At 43.2% G+C, this 14998-nt stretch overlaps 1 protein-coding gene across 3 annotated transcripts; it reads left to right on the top strand.

Annotated features, from left to right (window-relative positions):
* Positions 1 to 2284: 2284 nt before the first annotated feature.
* On the top strand, positions 2285 to 9088 carry DNAJA4 (DnaJ heat shock protein family (Hsp40) member A4). 3 transcript variants are annotated; one of them, XM_019477879.2, is made up of 7 exons: positions 2285 to 2305; positions 4860 to 5040; positions 6265 to 6369; positions 7120 to 7347; positions 7505 to 7735; positions 8279 to 8379; positions 8469 to 9088. In XM_019477879.2, exons 2-7 carry the CDS (start codon positions 4983 to 4985, stop codon positions 8682 to 8684), a joined length of 939 nt encoding a protein of 312 aa, XP_019333424.1. In that variant the 5' UTR covers positions 2285 to 2305; positions 4860 to 4982; the 3' UTR covers positions 8685 to 9088. The 3 variants fall into 3 exon arrangements, with proteins under 3 accessions (XP_019333424.1, XP_006261401.2, XP_059570747.1); XM_006261339.4 differs by lacking the exon at positions 2285 to 2305 and adding an exon at positions 2358 to 2567; XM_059714764.1 differs by lacking the exon at positions 2285 to 2305 and adding an exon at positions 2359 to 2471.
* Positions 9089 to 14998: the final 5910 nt, after the last annotated feature.

The raw sequence follows: 14998 nt of genomic DNA, 5'->3' as shown, positions 1-14998 counted from the left end.
CGATGCATAACACAATGTGAAGTTCGTTGCTGCGACTGAACCCATTGGTGATGACCTCCCGGCAGAAACGTCGTGCTGCAGCTAGACAGACTTGATTAGACTTAGTCATTGTTTAGTATTTTATTATATACCTGTATTAGATGCTGTATTTGAAGGGAGTTCTTGAGCCCAACCATGCTCGAGATTGGCATTTGGTCAAGGGGGCATGTGGTAAAGAAATAAGAAAGATATGACCAAACACCAACGTGAGAGCAAGCCGTGCTCATAGCATGGGGAGGAGGAGTGATGGGCGCGGTTAGCAGTGTTCCCGCTCGTACTGATTGGCAGGGGGCGGGCAGACACTGCCCGGTTAAAAGGGGAGCGCGCCAAAACAACGAGGGGGACCCGCATAATATCGGAGAGGACTGATCACCCTCACCGGAGGTCCTGCGTCCGCGAAAACCTGGACGGCCCCATCACGATTTGGTATACCATCCGAGTATGCTCAAGAGTTCCCGAGGAATCGGCGAACTAGATTCCTGACACAGCTGTACGAGATTGTTGCCTGAATAGTGAGTAAAGCGATTTTCTTATCTCACTGCCTACCCGGTGTGTTTCTGTTGACAGAGGGAGAGACAGAAGAAGGAGGAAAGGCCCAAACCCTTTTGTCCCCGACCTACTCGAATAGATTGGGCTCAACCACCCATAGTTAGGTTGCACACTTGGTTGGTATTGATTGACAGATCCTTTACCTCAGATGACTGGTCGATGAAAGTGATGTAACTGAGGCCTTTAAAACCTGCAGCTTGGAGCTGTTGTGTGTGGAGTGTGGTCCTGGCAGTGCGTGTTTATGTGTGGAAGTTGGTTTATTAAGATGTGTTCAAATTGTATGTGTTTGTTAGCGTGTGAGGTTTGGCAGGGCTGGTGTCTTAGTGAGACTGTGGCTCAGAAGCCCAGTCCCTTGAGGGACTTTCCTGCCACCTATATTGGATTTTGACCTTTGGAGTGAGCGCCTATTGGATTTGTCATTGGGTTGCCACCATTGCTGTTCGCCAGTTGCATTTGCTGATACAGGGTTGTTCTTTTACCAAACTAAGAACAGATGACAGTGGAAAGTATATTGGTTGCCTGTTGTTAGTGTTCATTCTCCCCTTCACTTCATTAATATTCCCCTTTTCCCTTTGTTACCTGTTCTCCCTAAAAAATCCTGTGTTTGCACCTTTCAACACTGCTCCCTTGTTATTCCATTATCAACTCAAGTCAGGCTGGGAATCCCATTTGACAGCGTAGATCTGCACAGTTAAACAGCATGATTCAACCTCCTGGAGAAACCACCTAAGCACCTACCTTAGCGAGGTCATGTTTTGAGGTTCACCGACCTTAAAATTTGTCCTTGCAACAGGGGCACCAAGACAGAATCTGTGGACACTGAGGATGGGGAACCAGGAAAGAAAGGTACCTCAGGTACTTGCTGGGGGTGGCTGAGCAGGGAGCACCTTAATAGGATTTATTTTGTTTGGCTGAAGGAGAGCCAAGGGGTCAGAGGGAGTCTTTGGGTCCCAGTTTTCTGAGGATGTCTGGGGGTGCAGGGGGGGGGGGGGGAGTATAGGGAGCAGCAGTGAGGCGTTTATTGCGTGTAAGGATGGGGTGGGGCTCTGCTGGATGCTTAAGGAAGAATGTTCTCACTAGGAGGGTAGTAAAGCACTGGGACAGGTTACCCAGGGAGGTTGTGGACTCTCCATCATTAGAGGTATGTAAGCCCTGGCTAGACAAAGCTTTGGCTGGGATTAGTTGGGGACCGCCCTGCTTTGAGCAGGATGTTGGACTATGTCAGGTTCTCAGCTTTCTGCACCTTACCTCCCGCCAACCATTTCATCAAAAAACCCTGGTCCCCACCACGATGCAAACAAAACCCCATTTTTCCCAAAAAGTGTATTTTTACGTTTACATGCATTTTAGTATCATTTGAAAATTGACATTAATCATTAATATTTAGAGTTGAAGTCCCACCTACGTGACTTTCGTGTCCCACTGGTTGAGAAACACTAGTCTAAATGACCTCCTGAGGTCCCTTCCAACCCTGACTTCCTACAACTCAAGGAGCAGCAGGAGAGCAGGATAGGAAGCGCAGGGGACGTTGCGCCCCTGCAGGGGGAGAACCCGTGAGGCTGCAAGGAAACACCCACCCACTCTGAGAACTCAAGCGAGGCCCCGCCTCGGCTCCTCTTCTGGGGTGGGGGGGCCGTGACGTCACGCGCGGGAATTCTAGACCGTTCCACAGCCTGTGGCGTAGGGCGGCGTCATTCCAGAAGCTTCGGCGCTGCCGGTATAAAAGCGGCGGGCAGGCGAGGCGCGCGAGCGGAGCGGGAGGCGGTGCTAGGGGCGGGCGGAGTTTGCGGGCAGGGGTCGGTTCTGGTCTGGGGTCGCGTCAACGGCCGCGCCGCGCCGCAGGCGCCATGGTGAAGGAGACCGGCTACTACGACATCCTGCAGGTGAAGCCCAGCGCCAGCTCGGACGAGATAAAGCGCGCCTATCGCAAGCTGGCGCTCAAGTACCACCCCGACAAGAACCCGAGCGAGGGCGAGCGGGTAGGTGCGGGGCGGCGGGGATCCTCCGGAGCGCTACGCGGGCAGCTCCTTACACCTGCTCCGCGGAGGGGCCGGGCAGCCGGCGGCGGTGCAGCACTCCTGGGAGACATGGGAGCCCTGGTAACCGGGGCCCGCTCCGTGCTGGGCGGAGCCGGCGCGTTGTCCCCAGCGGCGCGGCCTCTGGGGGTCTGTGCAGCCTCTGACCGCCTGTGCGCGGAGACCTTGTCTGCCCTCCGGACCCGCGGCCGCAGCTGTGCCGGGGCCCGCGGGGCACTGACTCTGTGCCTATGGAAACGGCATTGTTATCAAAATAAGATCCCAGGAGCCCCCGGTGTTAAGCTTGGTGGTGAGAAGCTAGGGACTTTATTTAGCTGCTTCCACACAGGTGATTACAGCCTGCGCAAGCATTAGATGCTTTATACAAGTGTCAAGTATGGTGTTACGCAGCCCTTGGTGTTCTCTCCTTAATTCTGTCCTATATTTAGTAGATGAATACAGGGGCCTCCAAGTGCACTGTGGTACATTCATCACTAAGTATATTGGATCTTCTAGGCCTTTTGGAGAGGAAATAAGTATTCAAATGAAACTTTCCTTTTGCAGCTTGTTCTGCTTTGCTGGACTTAAAGGGAGCATTGCTAATTCAGCTGTCAAACTAAAGCTAATTTAGGGGGGCTAACTTGTGGAAGAAATAGGCTAACTCAGAGCTGGCTATTATGATCTGGCCTGATTTATGGTACTTCTTATTCCTTCTTCCTCTCTTCTCTTTCCCCCCCTGCTTTAAAACTTGTTTCAGTTCCTAGAGTTTCCAAGCCATGCTGAAGAGAAGGCCTAAGAGATTGGATGGTATAAACTTCAGTAAAAAGTCATCCAGTATAAAAGGACTGGCAGCTGCCCCTAGTATTTATTTAGATCCCTTTGCTTTGAAGTGGTGGAGCTGTCCTTCAGAACAACATGATATTTGCATGGAAAAGGCTAGTGTTGATGGGCAAGGTAACTCCAGAGGGAGCCATTTTAGGTGCCTTTAGATTTATAAAGGTTTTGCTAACCTTTAGGAGATAGTAAAAAAAGAGAACTCCTTTTTTCATCTATCACCTGAGAAAAGGGCAGTGTAATAAGAAAGCTGTGAAAGTTAATCATAGTTCCAGTGATGCGCTCACAAACTTGGTGAAGCTTCTGAAAACTACTTCCAAGTAATTCTAAACCAGCTTCATCAGTCAGCGCACAGGATGCGTAGTAGATAGGTCTAGCGTACAAATAGCACAATTCATTGAAGCTTTCACTAGGATGAAACTAGAGGATTCTAATTGTGTACTCCAGTGTTTGCTTCATATGTTCTGCTCCACAGAGGTGTGGGAAGAATGCTTTTTGGAGACTAGGGAATTCTTTTCTGATGTGCAGATAATTTATTAAAGAAAGGAAATTGAGCTATTGATTTTAGAAATGTAATTGCTACACAGTAGAGTCTGGGTCAGAAGAAAAACTGATGAGTAGATAATAGGATTGATAGGCTTTCTGTGGAATACAGTGGAAGTATAGTTTGATTCATGCTTGTCAGTTTTGTAGCTCATTAATGTGTATAATTTTGAATGCATCTTTCTATTTTGCCTTGAACACATTTCATGATTACAAGAAATGTAGAAGTCTGGATTCATAAAATCACTTTTAAGACAGGCTTTACATATTCTTTGATTGGGGGGGGCAAGACATAATCGATACAGACTGCTTAATGTAATAGAAGCACTTACAACAGGTTTTCTAGTTGGAAAAAGATGAACTCCCTGGTTGAGGTCATTTAAACTTCTCTGTAGTTCTAATGGCCATAGACTCCTTTGTTGCTGTTTATGTTGCTATGTACTACTAGAGATTGCTGCAAGAGCTAGGTGAACAGCTTTAGGATTCTTTGGGACCCAACCTCCTCCCCCAAAGTACTGGATTTTTTTATCTAAGGTTTAGTTACAATATTCTACTAGGCCTTCAGGTGCATAAAATGGTGTAACGGTTGCAAACAACATTCAAACTCTAGTGGGCAGACACTTTGAGGGAGCTGGTTATATGGAGGGGAGGGGGGAGTACATGCCCATGGAACAAAATACCTTGCTAGTCTGTCTTGCATATGTTTACAAACTGTTTAAAAAGCTTTCTATAAATGAATTGCAAGTCCTGCAAGAGGTTTTTTTTGTTTTGTTTTTTTGTTCCAGTTGAAATCCTGAGGCAGTTAACTTGTATAACTGGATTAGTTATTCATGCTTTTGGTCATAGTTGCTCAGAGCGTCTCTTTCTCTTTTTTTTTAGTTTAAGCTCATATCCCAGGCATATGAAGTTCTGTCGGACCCAAAGAAAAGGGACCTTTATGACCAGGGTGGGGAACAGGCTATTAAAGAAGGAGGCTTGAGTGGCGGCAACTTCTCTTCACCCATGGACATCTTTGACATGTTCTTTGGTGGTGGAGGCCGAATGACTAGAGAGAGAAGAGGTACATAGTTCTAAACAAATTCTAGAACTTAACCACACACTAGTGCATAATAAGAAGCAAGTGTGTTTTTAGTACAATTACTAAATGAACATAGTGTAGATGTTACCTGTTGTAACAGCAACTTTTGCAAGGCATGAACTGATCCATTTTCTATAGAAACTAGAGTCTAACAATATAGATAATGCGATTTAAGACATGTTGCTAACTTTATTTCTTTTCTTAAGTGGGACATGGAAATCCAGAGAAGAAAGGTACTAGGTAGAGAGGCTGTCAGAACAGAGGAATGGGAGTTAAGACTTGTGGGTAATACTTACAAGGCAAATCCCTGACTTACTGATGTACTTCAGGCAGATAGCCTCAAAGGGCACCATCAACTTGAAAAATTGCTCGCTATATGTGTCTACTGTCATAAGATTGTAATATTTGGGGTTACTACAAATAACTTCATTAAAATTTTACTTGAGCTCATGTCTTGCTTTTGGTAGCACTGTCACCATTTCACCACCATTTGCCAGTTTAATACATGGTTTCAGAAAAATTCTTTTTCCTGTCACTAATGCTGTGGCAGTGGCATGAAAACCATAGCGTTTGGCACTGGCTTAAAAGGTGCCAAAATTATCCCTCATCCCTATAGAGTCTGCACCCCAGCAATAAGAGCTGCCCCAGTGATGTTCTTGTAGCTGCAGCAGCTGATGCACAGGCACCATGCTGCTGCTCTTTTTAAGAGCATGGGCTAGGGGGTAAGCAGAACACATGGGGCTGAAGCAGCAGCTGGAGATGGAAGTGTGGGGAGGATGCCTGCTCTTGGAACCTACGCCCCCTTCCTTACACTCCAGAAAGGTTTACCCAGGAAAACCCTGCTTGTGCCACTGCTTGAAAATCTGAAGATGGGTCTAATTAAAGTACTTTTTAAGATCAAATATCAAGTTGATAGTGCTCTTATTCTTGCTGACGTAACCAAGTTGGCAAATGGGATTAATGACATTTGCTTGATTTTTTTAAAGTCAAATTATAGTCCTGTGCAAGTGAAACTGACAACTGTTAAGTTGTGCATATTTGAGAGGGATGAATGTAGCCCTCTAGTATTTGTTGTCTGTAATATACTCAGTCTTTCTTATGCTACTGTCTTGCACTAACAAGCAATCTGCTTGGAAACCTTATAAGAAGTCATGGATAATTATAATTGTCCCAGTGTTGACCTATTTAAAATCCTTTTCCTTAAAGGGAAGAATGTTGTGCATCAGTTAAGCGTATCTCTTGAAGACTTGTATAATGGAGTCACAAGGAAGCTGGCACTACAGAAGAATGTGATTTGTGCAAAGTGTGAAGGTAAGCATTTTAACAACAAAGAAAATCCTCACTTCTTTTAAAGTACAAACTAATTCCAAAAGTGGTTTATATGAACCTCTACTGAGTAATTGCTGTGGTACCCAGTCACTAATTAAAAAGCTCTGATGATGAAGCAGTTATCTTACTTGCATATTAATAGAGACTAGAGATCAAGATCTTTACAGACAAGAATCAAATTAAGAGCTATAGAATATTCAACAGCTAGGAGTGTTCTTTGAGCTGCCTTTTATTGACTTGCATTAGGTAAAAGTTTGAGTCTTGTTGTCTTGGCATATGGATAATGTCACATGACCACCTAATGTGGCGCTCTACCTCTGGAAGAACAAGTTGGGTTATATGCAAATACTAACAACCTGGGCTTAAAGAAATCTAGTGAATGACATGGTTTCAAAAAGCTGTAATTATGTTAAAGATTTTATGACCACTTGCTGAAGTGAAAGGAAGGATAAAAGCTGACAGTGTGAGCAATATGGTAGTATACCTAAAATCTGGTTTAATTTGATGGGGATTTTAATAACTGTGAGAGATGGATACATGATGCAAAAATTAAGCTTTCATAGGTTTTTACAGAATTTCCAGTGGATCTAGCCTATCCTAAATGTACTCCTCCCTCCCTTAGAGGCAAAGAGTTAGAGACTTAATAGGAAATTTCAGTCTGGTATGGCTGAGTGACTAGCTTTCCTTTTAAAACTTTGCTTCGGGTGAATTCTTTTTTATTTCTCTATCAAGGATACGGTGGAAAGAGAGGAGCCATAGAAAAGTGTCCCATGTGTAAAGGAAGAGGAATGCAAGTTATTGTTCAACAGATTGGACCTGGCATGGTGCAGCAAATTCAAACAGTGTGTTCAGAATGCAAAGGCCAAGGTGAAAGAATAAATCCAAAAGATAGATGTGGAAACTGCAATGGATGTAAAGTTGTTAGAGAGAAAAAGATCATAGAAGTTCATATTGATAAAGGTAAGAATTAAGCAGGTCTACCCTGAAAACCTTGCAACTAGTTTGTTTCTTAACTCAAAGGAACTGAGTTGTAAAATTTTTAGGGACTCTAAATAGATTGTAAAGTATTAGGGTTTTTTTTAATAAAACCAATTTGTAACTTGTTTTTTCCTTTTAGGCATGAAAGATGGGCAAAAAATGGTATTTCATGGAGAAGGTGATCAAGAACCTGACCTGGAACCTGGTGATGTCATTATTGTGCTTGATCAAAGGGATCACAGTGTCTTTCAGAGACGGGGACATGATTTAATTATGAAAATGAGAATCCAACTCTGTGAGGCTTTATGTGGCTTCAGAAAGACTATTGAAACACTGGATAATAGGATCCTTATTATATCTACTAGACCAGGTAGGTTTTAACCATTGATGCAGTTGCTTCTATTGAAGGTGCCGCTGTGTTTCTGAATTTGTTACAGCAGTTAAATTTCTGGCAACTGTTAGCTCTGTGTATGGCTTTAATCAAAAACCCTCCTGTTTTTTTGGCTTTCAAAATGCAATTTGTCGATGTCCTTCAGAAGTTGAGTCAGTCCTTAGGTGAGGTCGTCTAGCACAATGGTGTTGTCTGTGGGTACACATGTTCTCTAAAGATGTCAAGCTTCTGAGAAGCTAGACATTGGGACCAAATAACTAGGAATTTAGTAAATCCACATGTAGCAGATAAATCGAAAGAATACCTCTCAAAGGGGAATTGATAACATTCTTTTAAGTTAGGGTTTTTTCACCTACTGTTAAAAATAGCTGCCCCCACCACATCGATGTCTGCCTGGGTTTTCACAAAATGGAGAGATGCTCTTCAAATGGGAACGTTTCTTTTTAATAAAAACTGTTGGGCTATAAAGTCAATGTAAAGGTACCAGTTTTCAGGCTTAAACTAATACCTCTCTCTGGATAGGAGAAGTGATAAAGCATGGTGACTTAAAATGTATCAACAGTGAAGGGATGCCCATTTACAAATCTCCATTGGACAGAGGTTGTCTAATCGTACAGTTCTTGGTAAGCTTTTTGTCTTATTCTCCTTCATGCCTTATGTAGCACTTCAGCTAAGGAATAATTATTTACAGAATAACATTTATTTATTGTAGGTCCAATTTCCAGAGCACCACTGGCTTCCAAGGGAGAAATTGTGTATGCTGGAAGGTCTGCTTCCTCCACGAAAAGAAGTCCTGATTACAGATGACATGGATCAGGTAGATCTTGTAGACTTTGACCCAAGAGAGCAAACCTACCGTAATAGTGGAGAAGCATATGAAGATGATGAGGAAGGACCTAGAACAGGAGTACAGTGCCAGACATCTTGAAGTGATATAAAATGGATGTACATTTTTCATAATGGAAAACTACATTGCTTAAATGGCCATTGATTTTTCTTGTTTCTTTTTCCTTGTGTTCAGCAAATTGAGTTGCTGCACCATCACTTTTATATAATCCAGTTTTTTATTTAAGTGTGTTCATGTAGCTTTCTTTCATATGCAACTTAAACACTTCCAGGTTATGCAGCTGAGAACAGAGGGACTTGTTAGATATTTGTGAACCTTTATAAGCAACTGCAATATACTGAATTGCCACTCAAAGCAAAGTGACTTCATTTATTGTATTTATGTAAGACTCCTGCAATACCAGTTCAGGCTAACTTAACATCTTGTGTAAATATTTTTCATACTGTAAAGTTAATTTCCTAGAATAAAAATGAATTCCAAGCACATTTTCTGACTCTGAGAAGTTCAGCTAATAATTTGTTGTCACATGTATGGTGGAGGTCCATAAATACCTGCTTTATTCTATGCTAGCCCAGAACCACGAGATATACTGAAGTCATTTGGTCTATCCATCAGTCACTCAAATAATTCCAGCCCTTCTAGAATTAATCAGATGTTTAGTTTGAACTGTCCATTGCCTTTACTTAATTAGCAGTTTGCATAAGACTGCATGGTAAAATGAAGAATGGATTGAACAGATACTGTTGCACATAAAGTTGCATTAATTATTCACTAAAGCAACAGAATGATTTGGTTGTCTTGCCATGTAAAATTGGAGTTTGTCACTTAATTCTATAGTACCTGTATTTAATTTCTTCAATACCATGCTCTATCTACCTGAGACATTTATCTGACTTATCTCCCTGTATGGACATGTTTCTGATAAATGGCCTAGTCTGGCTTACTCCTTTCCAAAATTACAAGCTAAACCAAAAAATGTACTCTTTTTATTGTAGCAAGCAGCAGAGTCAGGCTCTTAAGATAAATTCATACCTTAACCTGTACCCAGTGTAAGTCTTGGATAAGCTCTCATACCTGCTTTCATACAATGTGTCCTTTTGAATACATATCTAATCCTTGACAACCAAACCATAGTGTGGAATGCCCTTATCTCCATCCATTTGTTTTAGACTTTTGAAATGTGCTGTTTTTGTTTATACCAATTTTACAGTACATCTGTTTAAGATGAATATTCTCCTACCCCTGTTTTTTCTCATGTTCTGTAACAGACTTAAACTTGAGGTAGAAATTAGACACATTTCCAAAGGACAGGTGGGCTCTGTACCTTGTTTTTATTTTTTAAAGTGCTATTTTCATACTGCAATTTAAATGGCACGATGCAGTTTCACATTTGGAGGTATAGCTGTGCCATGTTCTGTACTGGGGTGGCAGACTTCCTAACCCATTTAGCTGCAAGATGCATGCTCCTTGAAAGCTGTTCAGTTCTCAAGCAGCAATAATGACTCTAAGAATAACAGCTGAAGGAAACTAAACAAAATAAGGAACACAGAGCAAAAGAATATCTTCAGTTCTTCAGAAGCTGCATTGGCCACCCCTATTCTGTGCAGAGGGCAAAAGCAACCTCTTAATTTATGGATCAGTAAGTAAATTGGGAAACTTCCCTTTCTTCTAGATGGGAAGAGCTGTAGAAAGCTCCTGGGTGCAGCAGTCTTAAGGTTCAGATGCATCAAACTTCACACAGCAATGTGTTCTTAAAAAAAACAAACAAACAAAAAAACCCAACCAAAAACCTACTTAATGTAATACTTGGAGCAGTTGTGAAATGCTTTGCTTTACTTTACAGGAAGCACAAACATGCATGAACAGATTCCACCTTACTTTTCGGGGAACTTTTTTTTGCTTTTGGTTCTAGTAAGTTCTTAATAATAGGCAAATCATGCATTACATCTGTAACTTCATTGATCTTATGGAGTAATGAGCTTCCCATGGCAATACTTCCTGACCCTTGAAATTTAATAACTGGTTGCTTTTTGTAAGTTAAGTTTTTAAAATGGGAGTTTAACAAATCCTATCACTTGTCTCAGCAGTCCAAACTAACAGCTGCTGCACTTTTACCTTAAATTGGTGGGAGGGGAAAAAAATGTTCAAACCTGTTTCTTGCAACTCCAGCGTTTCTGGTACTAGCCATAGATGTGGAAATACCAGGTCTACCAGCTCCTTTAAATTACTTCCCCAAGGGAGTTTAGCTACTTAATTGGGAAGCTTTGCTCTTGATCGCCTGTGAGCTTACACTCAAACTTGTTTTGTCACTTGTGCTTAACTCAAAGGCTTTCTTATCCTTCTTTCTGTTGCTTAACAAGGGAAAGTACTCTAGCTGCAGTAATACGCTCCCAGGTTTTTTATTTTAGTATGAAGCTTTAACAAGCTCTTCCACAACCTGTGAATCTTATTCTGTTTCTCTCAGCTCCTTCAGCTTCTGCTATTGGAGGTTGCCTATTACAAATTCTGTGTCCTTTCTCACTTCAAACTTCAAGAAGTTTGAAAGCTAGGCTTCAAAGTTTACTGTGAGGCACTAAATCAAAATGGGGATTGTTATGTCTTAAGAGGAAATCTTGCCTCAAAGCAACCACAATGCAGAACTAGGTTCTATAAGTTTCAGACAGTTTTTGGCTATACTAGGATACAAGAATTTCTATTTGTAGTTGTAGGCTCCTAAGAAAAACCTACCTCTCTGAACATGTAGTACCTTGAGTGCACCATGGTGTTACACAGTAACACTTGGTTGAATTTGTGAGGGAAGAGGGATTCACAGTAAAAGAATAGTGGATGCTAGGGCTGTGCAAATTTTTGATGTTGCTTCAGCTTGTTCTGAGGTTGAAACAGCAAAATCAAAACTAAACAGATATTGTTGAAACAGCCTTGAAACAAAACAAGGCAAGTCAAAATGTTCTACTGTTTTGACATTCACCCGTAGGCTATAATGTGAAAGGTTGAAACAGCCTACAACTTTATTTCTATCCTGATTTTTGGATTAGAAGGGGCTACTACCATTCCTGCACACTTAAGGGCATGAAGCCTACAAAGTTTCAAGGAGATTGGGGTGCAGTTTCTTCAAACCCCCTGCATCTAAGTCTTGAAAGCAAAACTCATGTTGTGTGTATAAGTCACAGCAGGGTGAAGGCTGCAGGCCTACTAGCCCTTGCTGAGGCCATGAAGCCTGCCAGCTTTCAAGGAGATGGGTGCAGGGGCTTATGGGTTCTGGGGCCCTGCACCTCTAGCTGCTGATGGGCAAAACTGGTGTCATGGGTGCTTGTGCAACTGTGCCTGTCTTGGGGCAGAGGGGGGTGAAAACTGGAGGCCTGCTAGGCCCTGCTGCAGCCACAATGTTGACTACAAAGGACTGACTTGCAGGATCATCATAAAACTAGAACTTTATTAGATGGATGCGAAAGTCAGATCTTAAACCTTGGGGGACATGCACACAGAATACTAAGCACTGGTGTCAAGATATACCTTATCCCTAAGCACTGGAGTGTGCTGTTGAGGCTTCTTTCAGTGCAATGATGCTTCAGAAGGGGGTTGCTGGCTGGTCCTTCTGGCTGGACAGGCAGGGTGCTGGTTAGGTCAAAGGATGCCACTGGGGGGGTCATTCTTCACTGCCTTTTATCCCTCTCTGGCAGACTTTAGTGACTCCCCAATTCTCAGGCTTACCCAATTGAGGGGTCATGGACCTCATGGGACATCCCTCTTGGTGGCTGCTGGATGGCAGATGTCAGCCCCAGGAGTCACATCTGTGAGTACGTGCAGTCTCAGGAGTCCATTGATGAATTTTGATTAATTCACTGCTGTGATGAATAGGGCTCTGGGAACGGTTGATTGGGAGGTATTCAAGAGTTGGCCTCCAGTGTTCATTAGTTCAAAAGGGGGTTTCTGTACCTTTTAACAGTGAAGCTTCAAGGAGTTACCTGCTCAATATTGATTCTTTCCTCTCCTTAGTCTGTGGTTTCCTAGGTGTTAATCATGGCTCATTAACTTGTTATCATAGCTCGCTAGTGTTACACAGTCATGATTCACTAGGGGACCAGCTCAATACAGGGATGCAGTGGTTCGATTCCTGCCCTTGCTAACGTTATATGATATAACTTAACTTCATAACAAATGTACTTTATGTTTAAAAGTAAGGTATACTTGTAATAAAAATATAGTTTGTAGGTGCTTTTATGGGTGTAAAATAGTATTCTGCATAGGAATGTGTCACCCTCCTTGTATTTGGTCTATTTGTTGCATGTGCCATGGCATTTCACCATTTTACATTTTATGCTTTCTAACAAATGTACTCTTATATGGTACAACTTAAACATAACTATGTTAGCAAGGGCAGGAATCCAACTGCTGCCTCCCTGTATTGAGCTGGTGCCTGAGTGAATCATACATAGATTTCATACACATTAGGGCTGGAAGGGACCTTGGAAGATCATGAAATCCAGCCCCCTGCCCCAGGAGCCATAAGTCAGCAGAGGTCAACTCGCCTCCACCCCAGCTCCTTGAAGAATGGTTCTTGTCATAGAGCCAGTCTTATCCCATGTACTCTCCTTACTAATGCACGGAAGGGAGACGATGGAGGAATGAGGTTAGTGAATGGCTGGAGAATGGCATGCTGTATCATTTCCCCAGCCCTGGCAGATGCCCCTCTGTTCGGTCAGGAAGGTAGTGGCTGATCAGGGCTGAGGACAGCCAGCTTCACCATGAGCTGGTAGCAACATGCAGTCAAAGCATATGTATAACCAGAGCACAATCTAATGCAGTGCTGAGTCTGGTGAAATGAGGGCAGTTCTTGTTTCCTGTCCTGTCCCAACCCACTCACCTAACACACTTGCTTGATCTGGAAAGCCCTCAGAGCTTTACACTGAATAAAGGCTATTGGGATGAGTTGGGGCTGCAGTTTATTCATTCAGGCATGATGGGACTAAACACAATATTAACAAGCTGTTAGGGAGGGATGCTACCATGCTAACCTCTTGGAGGTTATTGTTGGTAATGCACAGCTGCTGCTAGCATGCCATTTCCTGCCTTCTATAAAGGTACAGTTAATTTTCAACCTGACCTGGCCCACCTCACCATAAAATCCTCAGGGTTTGCTCCAGTGCCCACTGCTGTGAATAGGAGTCCTCCCACTGGCTGCAATGAGCCTGACAGAAGCCCCTGGTCTTCTACAGCAGATGGAAGATCACATCAAAGGGAGGAGCTGCACTTGGCAGCCATAGTCCTTTCACAGCCTGACCAGTATTCATGATTGATTATGATAGCTAGCTACTGTGTTACACAATGAGTAAGGATTAACACCTAGGAAGCCACAAACTAAGGAGAGAAAAGAATCTATACAAAGCTGGGAACTCCTTGAAACTTCACTGTTGAAGGTACAGAAGCCCCTGTATGAACTAACCAATGCTGGAGACTGACTCTTGAATACCTGCTGATCAACTGCTCCCAGAACCCTATTCATTACAGCAACGAAAATCAAAATCCATCAACGGACTCTCAAGACTGCATGTACTTGTGCATATGACCCCTGGAACTGACGGCTGCTATCTAGCAGCCACCAAAGAGGATGTCACATGAAGTCAATGGCCCCTGGATTGGGTAGGCCCAGAGTCACCAAAGTCTGCTGGAGAGAGATAAAAGGCAGTGAAACATGACCCCCTCTTTGACCTGACGAGCACCCTGCCTGTCCAGCCAAAAGGACCAGCCAGTGACCCCCTTCTGAGGCAACATTGCACTGAAAGAAGCTTTGACTAGCTATCGACAGCAGACTCTAGTGCTTGGGGATAGGTATATCTTGACACCGGTGCTTAGTATTCATAGCTAGCTACTGTGAGCATGTGTGTGTGTTTAAGCGGATCAGCGCCAAGGTTTAAGATCTGACTTTTGCATCTGTCTAATAAACTAGAATTTTATGATGAATCCTACGTGTTGGTCCTTTTATAGCCAACATTATGGCTGCAGCAAGACCTAACAGGCCTGTAGTTTTTCACCCCCCTCTACCCCAAGGCAGACACAGTCACTTACACAAGCACCCATGTCACAAGTTTTGCCTGTCCACAGCTTGAGGTGCAATTTCCCCCAAACCTCCCGCATGTATCTCCTTGAAACTTGGCAGGCTTTGTGGCCTCAGCAGGGGCTAGCATGCCTGCAGTTTTGACACTGCTGTGGCTTAACACATACACATGACAGGGGTTTTGCTTTCAAGACCTAGGTTCAGGGGGCTTGGGGAAACCTGGCAGGCTTCATGCCCACAGAAGGGGCTCCCATCCCTGCAAGTTTCAACCGAATCAAGCCAGAAATGTCAAAGTTATAGGCTGTTTTGACCTTTCCCATTATATCCTATGGGCAAAAGA

This window comes from Alligator mississippiensis, chromosome 11 (genome assembly GCF_030867095.1).
Source record: "Alligator mississippiensis isolate rAllMis1 chromosome 11, rAllMis1, whole genome shotgun sequence".
NCBI classification, from domain to species: domain Eukaryota; kingdom Metazoa; phylum Chordata; order Crocodylia; family Alligatoridae; genus Alligator; species Alligator mississippiensis.
This window is presented reverse-complemented; position numbering and strand designations above follow the sequence as displayed.